The sequence below is a fragment of the Mustela nigripes genome, chromosome 5 (genome assembly GCF_022355385.1).
Source record: "Mustela nigripes isolate SB6536 chromosome 5, MUSNIG.SB6536, whole genome shotgun sequence".
NCBI classification, from domain to species: Eukaryota; Metazoa; Chordata; class Mammalia; order Carnivora; family Mustelidae; genus Mustela; species Mustela nigripes.
This window is the reverse complement of record NC_081561.1, coordinates 19,878,011-19,888,864: the sequence shown is the minus strand read 5'-3', so window position 1 is coordinate 19,888,864 and position 10,854 is coordinate 19,878,011. Positions and strand designations below refer to the sequence as shown.

At 35.4% G+C, this 10,854-nt stretch overlaps 1 protein-coding gene across 3 annotated transcripts in view; it reads right to left on the bottom strand.

Annotated features, from left to right (window-relative positions):
• The window catches only part of CDKAL1 (CDK5 regulatory subunit associated protein 1 like 1), a 634,401-nt gene that overhangs the window by 154,755 nt on the left and 468,792 nt on the right, over positions 1–10,854 (bottom strand). For all 3 annotated transcript variants that reach the window (XM_059399529.1, XM_059399532.1, XM_059399531.1), the window contains one exon: positions 4,570–4,750. In XM_059399529.1, the coding sequence (XP_059255512.1) occupies positions 4,570–4,750 (181 nt within the window). The remainder of the gene's footprint in view (positions 1–4,569; positions 4,751–10,854) is intronic.

Sequence of the window (10,854 nt, the reverse complement as noted above, 5' to 3'; positions counted from 1 at the left end):
AAAGAAAGAAAGAAAGAAAGAAAGAAAGAAAGAAAGAAAGAAAGAAAGAAAGAATGAACCACAGAAACAACCAATATTACAACCAGATACTGGAGAATTCAGAATGAGCTTTAAGATAACTGAGTAATATGTTCAAAGACTACAAAGGAAAATATGAGGAATTTTACCAGAACACTAGAATCCATGAAGAAAAAAACCAAACAGTTCTGCTAGAAGAAGAAATTAATTAACTAAAAATTAGAAATTCCATAGGTGGGTTGGACAGCTGATTGAACACAGATGAAGAGAGGCTTAGTGAACCAGAAGACCACCTCACAAATATTAATGCACACACAAATTGCTTGGAGATGCAGACCATGACAGAAGGTCTGGGGTGGCAGCTGGAGGTCTGCCTTTGCAGCAGCCCCGTGGTGACAGCAGGGTCCCTCCTCGAGGGGACACGGTGTGCTACTACTGCTCTTGTTGGCCCAGTGACTGCTGTGAATACCAGGAAACTAAAAAATGGGAAAAGAGAAAAAAAATCCAGAGACCCAAAGAGAACAAAGAATGAAAAGTATAAAAAAGGAGAGCGTAGACATTGGGGAACGTAATGAAAATACCTAACATATATAATGGAAATCCCAGAAGGGATGGAGAATGGAGCAAAAGGAATCGCTGAAGACAGAATGGCTAATATTTTGCAGAGTTGATGAAAGAGACCGGGGTGGAATGAAGAAGCCCCAAGAGTTCCAAGCAGGATAAATATAAAGAAATACCTGGCAGGGGGCTCCAGGAGAAAAGGGCTCATATTCAGAAAGCTAGAAAACATCACTGAGAGAAAGAGGAGATTAAAATAAAGAAGAGATACTTTATTCAAAGATGGAGACTCAGATATTCAATGTCAATTTCCCCTCAAGTGATCTACAGAATCAAAACAATCTCAATCAAAATGCCAGCAAAATATTTTGGTGTAAGTTGACAAATTTCGAAAGGCAAAGGGCCAAGAATAGTTAGGACCATGTTGAAGAAAAAGAGAGCTGAGAGGTATATACCGCAGTGTCAACAGTTATTATAAATCTGTGGTAATTAACACTGTGATCTTGTAGAAAAATGGACAAACAGATAAAAAAACCAGGGTAAAGTTCCAGAAGAGGTGCACACATACAGACAGACACCTGATTTATGATAAAGGGGCCCAGGCAGAGAGTGGGCAAAGATGAGATTCCGTAAGTAACATTAACTCAAGTGGATATCCTTATAGAAAGCAAAACAAAGCAAAACTCTTGACCTCCACACCTTATGGTGAAACACAGATACATTCTATGTGGATTAAAGATCTAAAGGTAAAAGGCAAAATAGTAAAATTTCTTGGATGAGTACACTGAGGTGTGTATTCATGGCGGTGTGGGGAAGTAACCTGAAATAGGACTCCAAACAAAAGGAAAATCTGATAAATTCTACCATATTAAAACAGACTATGTCTGGTCTCCAAAAGACACCAGTAAGAAAGTGAAAAAACTGGTTAAAGAATGGAAGATCTTTAAATTACCATGACTTGACTTGAACTCCAAACTCACAAATAATTCCTACAAATCAGAGGAAGGGGAGTGGGGGAGAAAGGAGGCAGATAAAGCAATAGAAAAATGGGCAAAAGGTTTGAATAGGGGCTTCATGAAAAATTACATCCAAATATTGTATCCTTATATCAACATATAAGTATTTGCTGTCATAAGTTAATAGGGAACTATAAAACCACCATTAGATTACAGTGCATTCCCATGAAAATGGCTACTAACAGAAACATAACAATGCCAAGTGTTGGCAAAAATACAGAGCTACTAACATGATTATACATCGCTGGGGGAAATGTAAATTTAGGCAACTATTCTAGAAAACTATTTGGCAATATAAAGCAGATCCACTGTACTTTTATGACCTAGAGGTTACACTCTTCGCTACACACCCAGCAGACATGTTTGCGTCAATGAGTCAAACGAAAGGTCTAGAGAAGAACACTGACAGCGGTATTGGTCACTGTCCTAATACTAGAATGCTGAACATACCGAACTGTCTTTCCACATCAGGATGGATAAATGTGTGTGTGATAGAATACTATACAGCAATGAAAATGGATGAACTATAGGCACGTGCAAAGACAGATGAGTCTCATTGCCATAATATTGTTTAAAAAAAAAAATCTGGGGGCTGGAAGATGCCACCCCAGGACAGCTGGTGCCTGACTATTTCAGGGCAGATCAGAAGGACTGTCACAGCGCCTGAAATAAATACGGACAATCTCAACAAGCAATAGGTTCAACTCCAGGAAGAGAGATGCACAGATTTTTCACATGTGAAATCTTGGGACATATGTATTATCCTCAAAAGCTGTATAATAATAAACAACGAAGAAAAAGATGAAAAATTATTTACTGCTAAAGCTAAGTGTTTTACAAATTCAGTAGAAAAAGCCATCTCTTATTAACCCTGAACAGTGAGCCTAAAGACTTAGGCAACACTGTGTGGCAAATATTACTTTCACTGAAAAGCAAAAATAATAAGAATTACATTAAAAACAAAACAAAACCTCAGACATTCAAACACTGATAAATTCTTCCATTTATATCTAGTTGAAGAACAGGGCAAACGAGTGTCTGGTGTTACTCTAAGGGGTAGCACTTTCCGGCGGGGAATGGGAGAGAATGGATGGGAGGGGTAGGAGGCGGAGCTCTGGGCTACCGGTCACGTTCCAGGGGACACGGCAGTGTTCACTTTAGAAAAACGTGCAGCTGTACGTGTTTCTGCAGGTAGGTTACAGAGCCAAAAACGTTCTTACTAAAGAAGTAAAGTTTAAGTATGGATTAAACTATAAGGACAAGAGACCAGTACTTTCCAGGACCTGGGGAGGGAGGCAGCAGGAACTACAAAAAAGGTAAAAGGACATTTTGGGGAGCTGCTGGAACTGTTCTATCCCCGGATGGAGATAGCAGCTACAGCAGTGGGTGCATTTATCAAAATTCAAAGAACTGCAGACCAAAAAAAGTGAATTTTGCCATATGCAATAAAAGCAATTATAATTTAGACATAAAAGTAAGGAATTAATCTGACTTATTTTTGTTTGTGAAAAGTTGACTTCCATGGTGCTATAATCTGTTCTTTTTGTTGATTAAATTAGAAATAAAATTAAACAGTCTACCTGTAAAAGATTTTCTTACCTTTGTATACACAGAAACTTGGCAAATAAAAATGTCAAAATTTTTGAGAAAACAAAGAATGATATTCCCTTCAGTTTTGATGGGGGAATCAGACTTTAAAATATATTATATCTATGCAAATAAAAAATACATTTGCTATTTTGAAATAAAAAATCTGCATGTTTTAGGTTTGATATTCACATATGGCATAATAGAAAAAATAATAAGCTCCGGGTTATTTCTTTTAGTATTTATTCATGTAAGCTTTGAGGAAAATTAATGGTAGAGCATAATCTCTTTTAGTTATTTGAAACAAAACAGAAATTTCAGTTAAAAACCTATGACTTCCTCTTAAAGCTTATTAACATTTTTTCATCTTTGGCCAATGAATCTTGAAATTATATTACTTTAAGAACACTAATTTCTGGGGCACCTAGGTGGCTCAGTGGGTTAAGCCTCTGCCTTCGGCTCGGGTCATGATCTCAGGGTCCTGGGATCGAGCCCCACATTGGGTTCTCTGCTCAGCGGGGAGCCTGCTTCCCTTCTTCTCTCTCTGCTTGCCTCTCTGCCTACTTGTGATCTCTCTCTGTCAAATAAATAAATAAAAATCTTAAAAAAAAAAAAAAAGAACACTAATTTCTGAGGCATTCTGAAAAACAGGTTGCCTTTACTGGATCTTAAAACTTTTTCACATTCATTTTAGATTATCTTATTCTAATACATTTCTGAACATGTAAGGATGAAATTAAGCTGAGGTTCATTTGTGTGAAAGCAACACAAATCTGAACTAGAGAGACAGATAGCACGTACCAAATCTATTCCATGGAAATGAGGGAAGATGTGGGGCCCCCAGTAAGGAACAAATTATGGTAATCAGGGTAAACATGAAGCTTCTTTAGCTCACAGATATTTAAATGTAAGCTTCTTTTCAAATATCCAAGGATTTCTCTTATCAACACAGGTGATACCAGATTATTTTTTCCCCAGTGTCATCAGAACCCCACTCCTCAAAAGTAAAAAAGGTGATATTTTAGGGGCCTAAAGTTACTGAAGTCACCCAAGGTCCCTTGCCCCAGCCCCCATCTTGAAAACTCTCCATACTGTTTAACTTAAAAGTGATACCATGAGCCAGCTGTGTTTATTTATTTGAAATACAGAGAGAGAACACAAGCAGGGGGAGCAGCGGAGGGAGAGGGAGAAGCAGGCTCCCTGAGCCAGGGAGCCAAATGTGGGACTCGATCTCAGGACCCTGGGATCATGACCTGAGCCGAAGACAGACACAACCATCTGAGCCACCCAGGTGCCCATTAGTTAGTTGTGTTAAGCCAGGCAACAGAGTTGCATTTTTATTAACTACTGGCTGATGAGTCTAATACTCTTTACAAGAGAAGTATCTTACCACTTGGGCTGGAACTTGTGCCATTTTCGCAGCAGGAGTTCCTGGTCTTGGGTAAAACTGGTTAATAAAGAGGCTTGGAAATCTGTACTCTTCCACAAGCTTCACTGTTTCTTGAAAATCTTGATCTGTTTCTCCAGGAAAACCACAGATAATATCTGTGGCCAGAGTTATTCCAGGAACTCTAGAAAACAACACAACAAACATGTAGAAAGCTGAATACAATCCATAATTATTCTATTTCTTTGACATTTTAAATGCCATAATTCCTTTTAAAAATAAATTTTATTTTTTAGGAAAGGGACGTTTTGCAATGAGTATTTATAGAGTCCTACATACTGAAAAAGTTTATGGGTAACAGTGGTCCCTGTCATCCTGAAGGGACACTCATTTTTTATTCTTTTGAATGTCTCTTTGTTCTTTTTTTCTGTATTTTAAAACTGATGCTTACTCTGCTATTTCCAGACTTACTGATGTTTAAGCAGCATTTTACTAATTTCTCTACTACGGTAAATGAAGATTTAGCCCCTTAAACTACTCTATCCCTCCCCTCCCAATATAATCACTGCAGTTTTAAAATTAATTGTATTTCCATTAGTATAAACTGCAAAGATATTGCTCACTGCAGAGCCAACTGGTAAACCTACCATCATGTTTTCTTTTGTGACAACGTTTAATTTTTCTGAGAGTTAATAACAGTCTCTTAAAAAAGTTTTGCTGCATATTCTAGGTACCTATGTTCATGTTTCCAGAAGCTCCATCATATTGATCAAAAAACAATACTGTTTTCCAAACACTCAATGTACTACATACATAATTCATGGATTCTATTTTTTTCTGCTGGAAAGGCCATTCCTACTTTCTTCAAGTGTGTGTTGCTTTCATAACGAACCGGGTTTCATCCTTCTATGTTGCTCTTTGGTTTCCTCCCCCCGCCCCCCATTTCCCTTTCTCCTGAATCCTATGTATTCTTACTTCTTGATTACTCTATTCTGCTTAATTCTGGGGGAGAATTCTTTTAGGAACTTCACCAAAAAGAATGCCACAAAAATTACAAGAATGTAATTTTGTTGTTACTGTCTTAGCATATCTGAACCTGTCCTAATTCATACCATTGACTGATGGAGCCGCTGTGCAGAGCACTCCAAAGGGAAAAATACCGGCCATGGGAATTTCATACTTTTTTTTTTCATGCTGGCAAGGTTCTGATGAGATGTGCAGATTCACTCACACAAACTATGTTCGCCACTTTCTGAAAGCTTTTAGGAGATTAATTTTATTCTTGATGTTTTTACATTTCATGATAACAGGCCTTGGATTAGGCGTATAAATCTTTGTACAGGCACAATCTGAACACTCAAGGTCTTTAGGTCTACCACATTTTCTTATATTACCATTTAATCATTTGTTTTAGAGATGCAACATCTTTTCTCATCTTCCTAAAGATATCAATTAAGTTTTTTTTACAAGTTTCCTCTGCTCACTGCAACCAGCCCATTTCCTCCAGGTTCTTGTATGTTGGTCCCTCTCACTCATGGCTGAGATCTGCCATCAACAAAGAGTGACCCTGCCCTTTAATATTAAGGAATAAATCTTCGAAAGCTTCTCATCACAGATTGATTGGGTAAAAAGCTGCCTTTGTTTTTTTGATAAGTCCACATGTTAGCATCTTGGAGGTTTTTTCTCTGTGGCTCTGGAGTTTCTCCATACGTATGCTACAATATTCTACTGTGTAATAACAGTGTAACAACGGAATAATATGAACAGTATTCATAACTCCAATATTATTCTCAACCCATAAACAGGAAAAATAGCCTCAAACATCACAAACTGTAAGGTACCTGACTGTATCAATTTTTCTATCTCCTAAATGCAGGTCTGTATGGATGAATAAAACAATTTATCTCATTTAAATATATTAGATATTTCGAGGCCTAAAAGAGGACAAAGAATGTGGCAAAGGGAAGTCACATTATCGGCTGCCTAATACAAATGGCATCATAAAAACAACAGCTTTCCGTACTTGATTTGGATACTTTAATGACTGTGAAAGGAGAATGACACTTATTTTTAAAAATATTTCTTTCTTGATTTCTACTTAGTGTTACTAAGCTGTTAATTTGGCTGACCTTGGATTAGTGAGATAAGTTTCAAAGGCTGGAGCTTTTCTCTGTGATGGTAAATAGAAAAAAGAGGTAATATGCATAAGACAAAAATGAAACTTTAAAAAAAAGTCTTATTTTTTTACCTGACACAAAAACATTCTTTCTCCTTCAAAATTATCAAAATTACACTTGAAAATCATGAAAAACATGTTTTTGCAGTAAGCTGTAGATTAAAGGACCTTTTTCTAGACTTACTAAAGCATGAGGAATAGAAAAAGTATGTCAATAACTTTAATCAGCAAATGTTTACACTTGACTTTTAACTACTCCTGAACAAAAGAAATCCACAACTAAAACTACAAGTAATAGATCATAGCAGAAATGACAGAGCCAAGTCCCAGCTCCCCTAGGAAATTAAAAATAAAACAACTTAGAAACTGCCTGCGAAATATTATAGAAACCAAGACAACTGGTTATTGTCCTAGGCTATGAATCGCAATGAACTTGGCACTAGATTATGGGGTATTCCCAAAGGAAAGTACCTTACTGGTTCCCCCTCCCTCCAATGCTCCTTGATCCAGGATAGCCGAGCTCAGTATTACACAAGACCTGCTTACTTTGGCATGAAGGTCGCCAGTGAGAAAAGACAGAACTTTACAGAAGTCATTTTAAATGTTAAAAAAGGGGACGTTCAAAGTGTGAATACATTTGATAATCTATGCAAAAAGCTGACTGGTAACAAGGGAGAGGGTAGGTAAACTATGAATTTGTGACTTAGGTTAGCCAGTATTTAAAAGTAAAAGCAGTTTAATTGATTTCAAAGTATGTAAGAATATAAAGTATGTAAGAATATAAACTGATTGCCTATAAAATGTTTTCAAAGTGAAGACTACACTTTAATGTTAGATGAGGCTCATCTATACATTAATTTTATATATGCAAATGATGCTTCTTAAAAATACTTTGGCTTCTTAGGGGAACCAACTAAAAAGACTCTTAAATTTACACAGTTAATTTGCCTAAGTAAATTATTCTCTTCAGTTCATTAGAAAATCCAGAAAGTCTGAAGTGGACCCAATTCTAAATTAATTGTATATGATTTAAGTGGCTATGAGGAAATTATTAAAAACTGTAAAATAGAACATCAATCCAAATATTTAATATGCTAATAGTGAATAAATGCTGTTTTGAGAAGCAATGAATTTTCAAAATACCAAAATTTTTAAAAATAATCATTTTCAAATGTGTATTGAAGCTGTGAGTCTAATGAACATAATTACCAGGTATTCTATGCTTTTAAAATTTAAAAGACCTATATTTATTTTTTCATAGCAGTACTGGAGAATAATTCTGAAAGAACATGAAAACGAAAATGGTCAATTAGCTTAAATAACACATACATTCTGACCCAATATTTTTTCTGATGTATACAAGCTTTTTACTGGCAAAATGGGTTCATTAAGTAACTTGGAAATAGAACGAATGAGGAAGATTCCAATTACACATCTGCCTTGGCAGAGGTGGTGCTAGGATCAGTTATCCAAGTCTACCAAGAGGGTATCAGGAGGGTATCAGGAGAGTACGGCCTCCTTGCTGGCCTGAGGCAAAGAGAGCCCCAAAATGTTTCAAGACTTTATTATTTACCATGAGTAAAAAGAAACACAGACCTACACCTACTTTACATGCCGCACTTGAATCATCTCAAGACTTCCACACTTGCAATTTGGTGTTTTACTGGCAAAAAAATGAGAAAAGGATGATTCTATTCATGCTTAGAACAATAAATGAGCTTCAAATTCTACATGTGAAAAAATTAATACTAATACATGTGCTATTTACCTGAAAAGAAAGACATAAAAATAATTGGAAAAAGAATCAAATCCATGGTAATGATGAGGCATAAACATATGATTAAAAGAAACATTTTTTTTAAGTTCTGAATGAAAGTAAAAACATACCTCAATCTATGGGATGCAGCTTAAAGAAGTCCTTAGAAATAAATTAATGGATTTAAATGTTTGTGTTAAAAAGAGAGAAACTCAACAATCTCAGCTTCCACCTCAAGAAACTAAAAAAGAGGAGCAAATCAAACTCAAAGTAGGACAAAAAATAAATTACTAAGTAAAGGTTAAAAAAAAATCAACTAAATAGAAAATAGAGGGAAAAAATCAGTTAAAGTAAAGGTGTCCTTTTGAGGAAAAACAATATAATTACTAAACTTAGCTAGACTGAGAAGAAAAAAGAAGACACAATGACCAACTTCAGGCATGAGGAAGGAGGCAGCATCACAGATGCTATCAATATTAAAGAAATACAAAGGGTATATATATGTATTACAACTTTATGCCAATAAATTCAAAATTTAAACTGAAATGGGCAAACTTTGTAAAAGACATAAATTAATAAGAGACTCAAGAAGAAACAGAAAACCAAAAGTCTTTTGTCTACTACAAAAATTGTATTTATAATTAAAAATCTTGCCACCAAAAGAAAACAATACAAAACAACATAGGTCCAGAGAGCTTCACTGGTGAATTACAGCAAACATTTAAGAAAGAACAAAACCAATTCTATGGAAACTATTTCAAAGATAAATGAGAAAGGAACTTATAAGTCCAGCAATAGCCAATATAAAAACCAGAGAAAGAGATTAGAAATAAACTTCAGACCAAATCTTTTCTTTCTTTCTTTTTTTTTTTTTTTAAGATTTTATTTATTTATTTTAGAGAAGGAGAGATAAAGAGAGTATGCAAATGCACTCAAAGAGACAGAGGAGCAGAGGGGGAGGGAGAAAATCTCCAGCAGACTCTGCAATTAGTGCAGGGGCTAACTGACTAGGGGCTCAATCCCATGACCCCAATATCATGATCTGAGCCACAACCAAGAGTAGGACACTCAACTGACTGAGCCACCCAGGTACCCACAGACCATTATCTTTTATGAATAAAGAGACACTTAACAAAAATTAGCAAACTGGGCCCCCAAACATATAAAAAGTTTATTTATCATGATCAAGTTTTAATCCCAGGAATGCAAGGTTGGTTTGACAAACAAATTTTAATTAATGCAGTAAGCCATATTAAAAGGATAAAACTTCCATGGTGATCTGAGTACATGCAGAAAACTCAGTTGACAAATCCAACACCCATTCATGATGAAAACTCTGTGTAAACAAAGAAAACTATCTCCACTTGATAAAGAGTCTACAGCTGTTATCATAGTTATTGATGAAAGACTGAATGCTTTTCCACTCAGATTAGTAACAAGGCAAGGATTTCTATTCTTACTTCTATGACTCAATATATTAAAAAGATTATAGTCAGTGCAATAAAGGCAAGAAAAAGATATTATAGACATACAGGTTGAAAAAGTAAAAGTAAACTTTTTTTTGCTGGTCTTGTATCTTGTTTGTGGAAACTCCAATGAACCTACCAGAATAAGCGAGTTTAGCAGAGCTAAAGATTAATATATAAAAATCTAGTGTATTTCTTATATTAGTAATGAACAATTAGAAAACAAAATCAAGGAAACAATTTCATTCCCAATACCATAAAAAACACTCACAATAAATTTGGAAAGTGGAAGACCTGTACTCTAGAAACAGAGAACTTGAAGAGATTTTCTTAAAGCTTATTGAAATTAAAAAGTATCTAGGGATGCTTGGATCCTGGCTCGGCAGGATCTCCCTCTGCACCCCCCAACACTCATGCTCCCTCTCTCTCATACAGTGTCTCTCTCTCTCTCTCTTAAATAAATAAAATCTTTAAAAATAAACAAATAAATAATATCTAAAAAAATGAAAAAATATACAGTTTTCATAGATTGAAGGATTTTACTGCTGCTAAGATTGCATGTGTCCTCAAATTGATACACAGATTCAATGCAACTGCCATCAAAATACCAGCATGGTTTTCTGTAGAAATTGACAAGCTGATTCTAAAATTATATGGAAATGCAAAGAACTTAAATTGCTCAAAGCAATTTTGAGAAAGAACAAAATTGGTGGAATGGATGAATCTGACTTAAAGACTTACTATAAAGCTATGCTAATCACAACAGTGTGGTATTAGTATAAAAAGACATTAATAGAATGGAACAACAGAGTCCAAAAATATACCCATACATCTATACATTTATGGTTACTTAATTTTCAATAAAGTTGCCAAAGCAATTCAGTGAGATC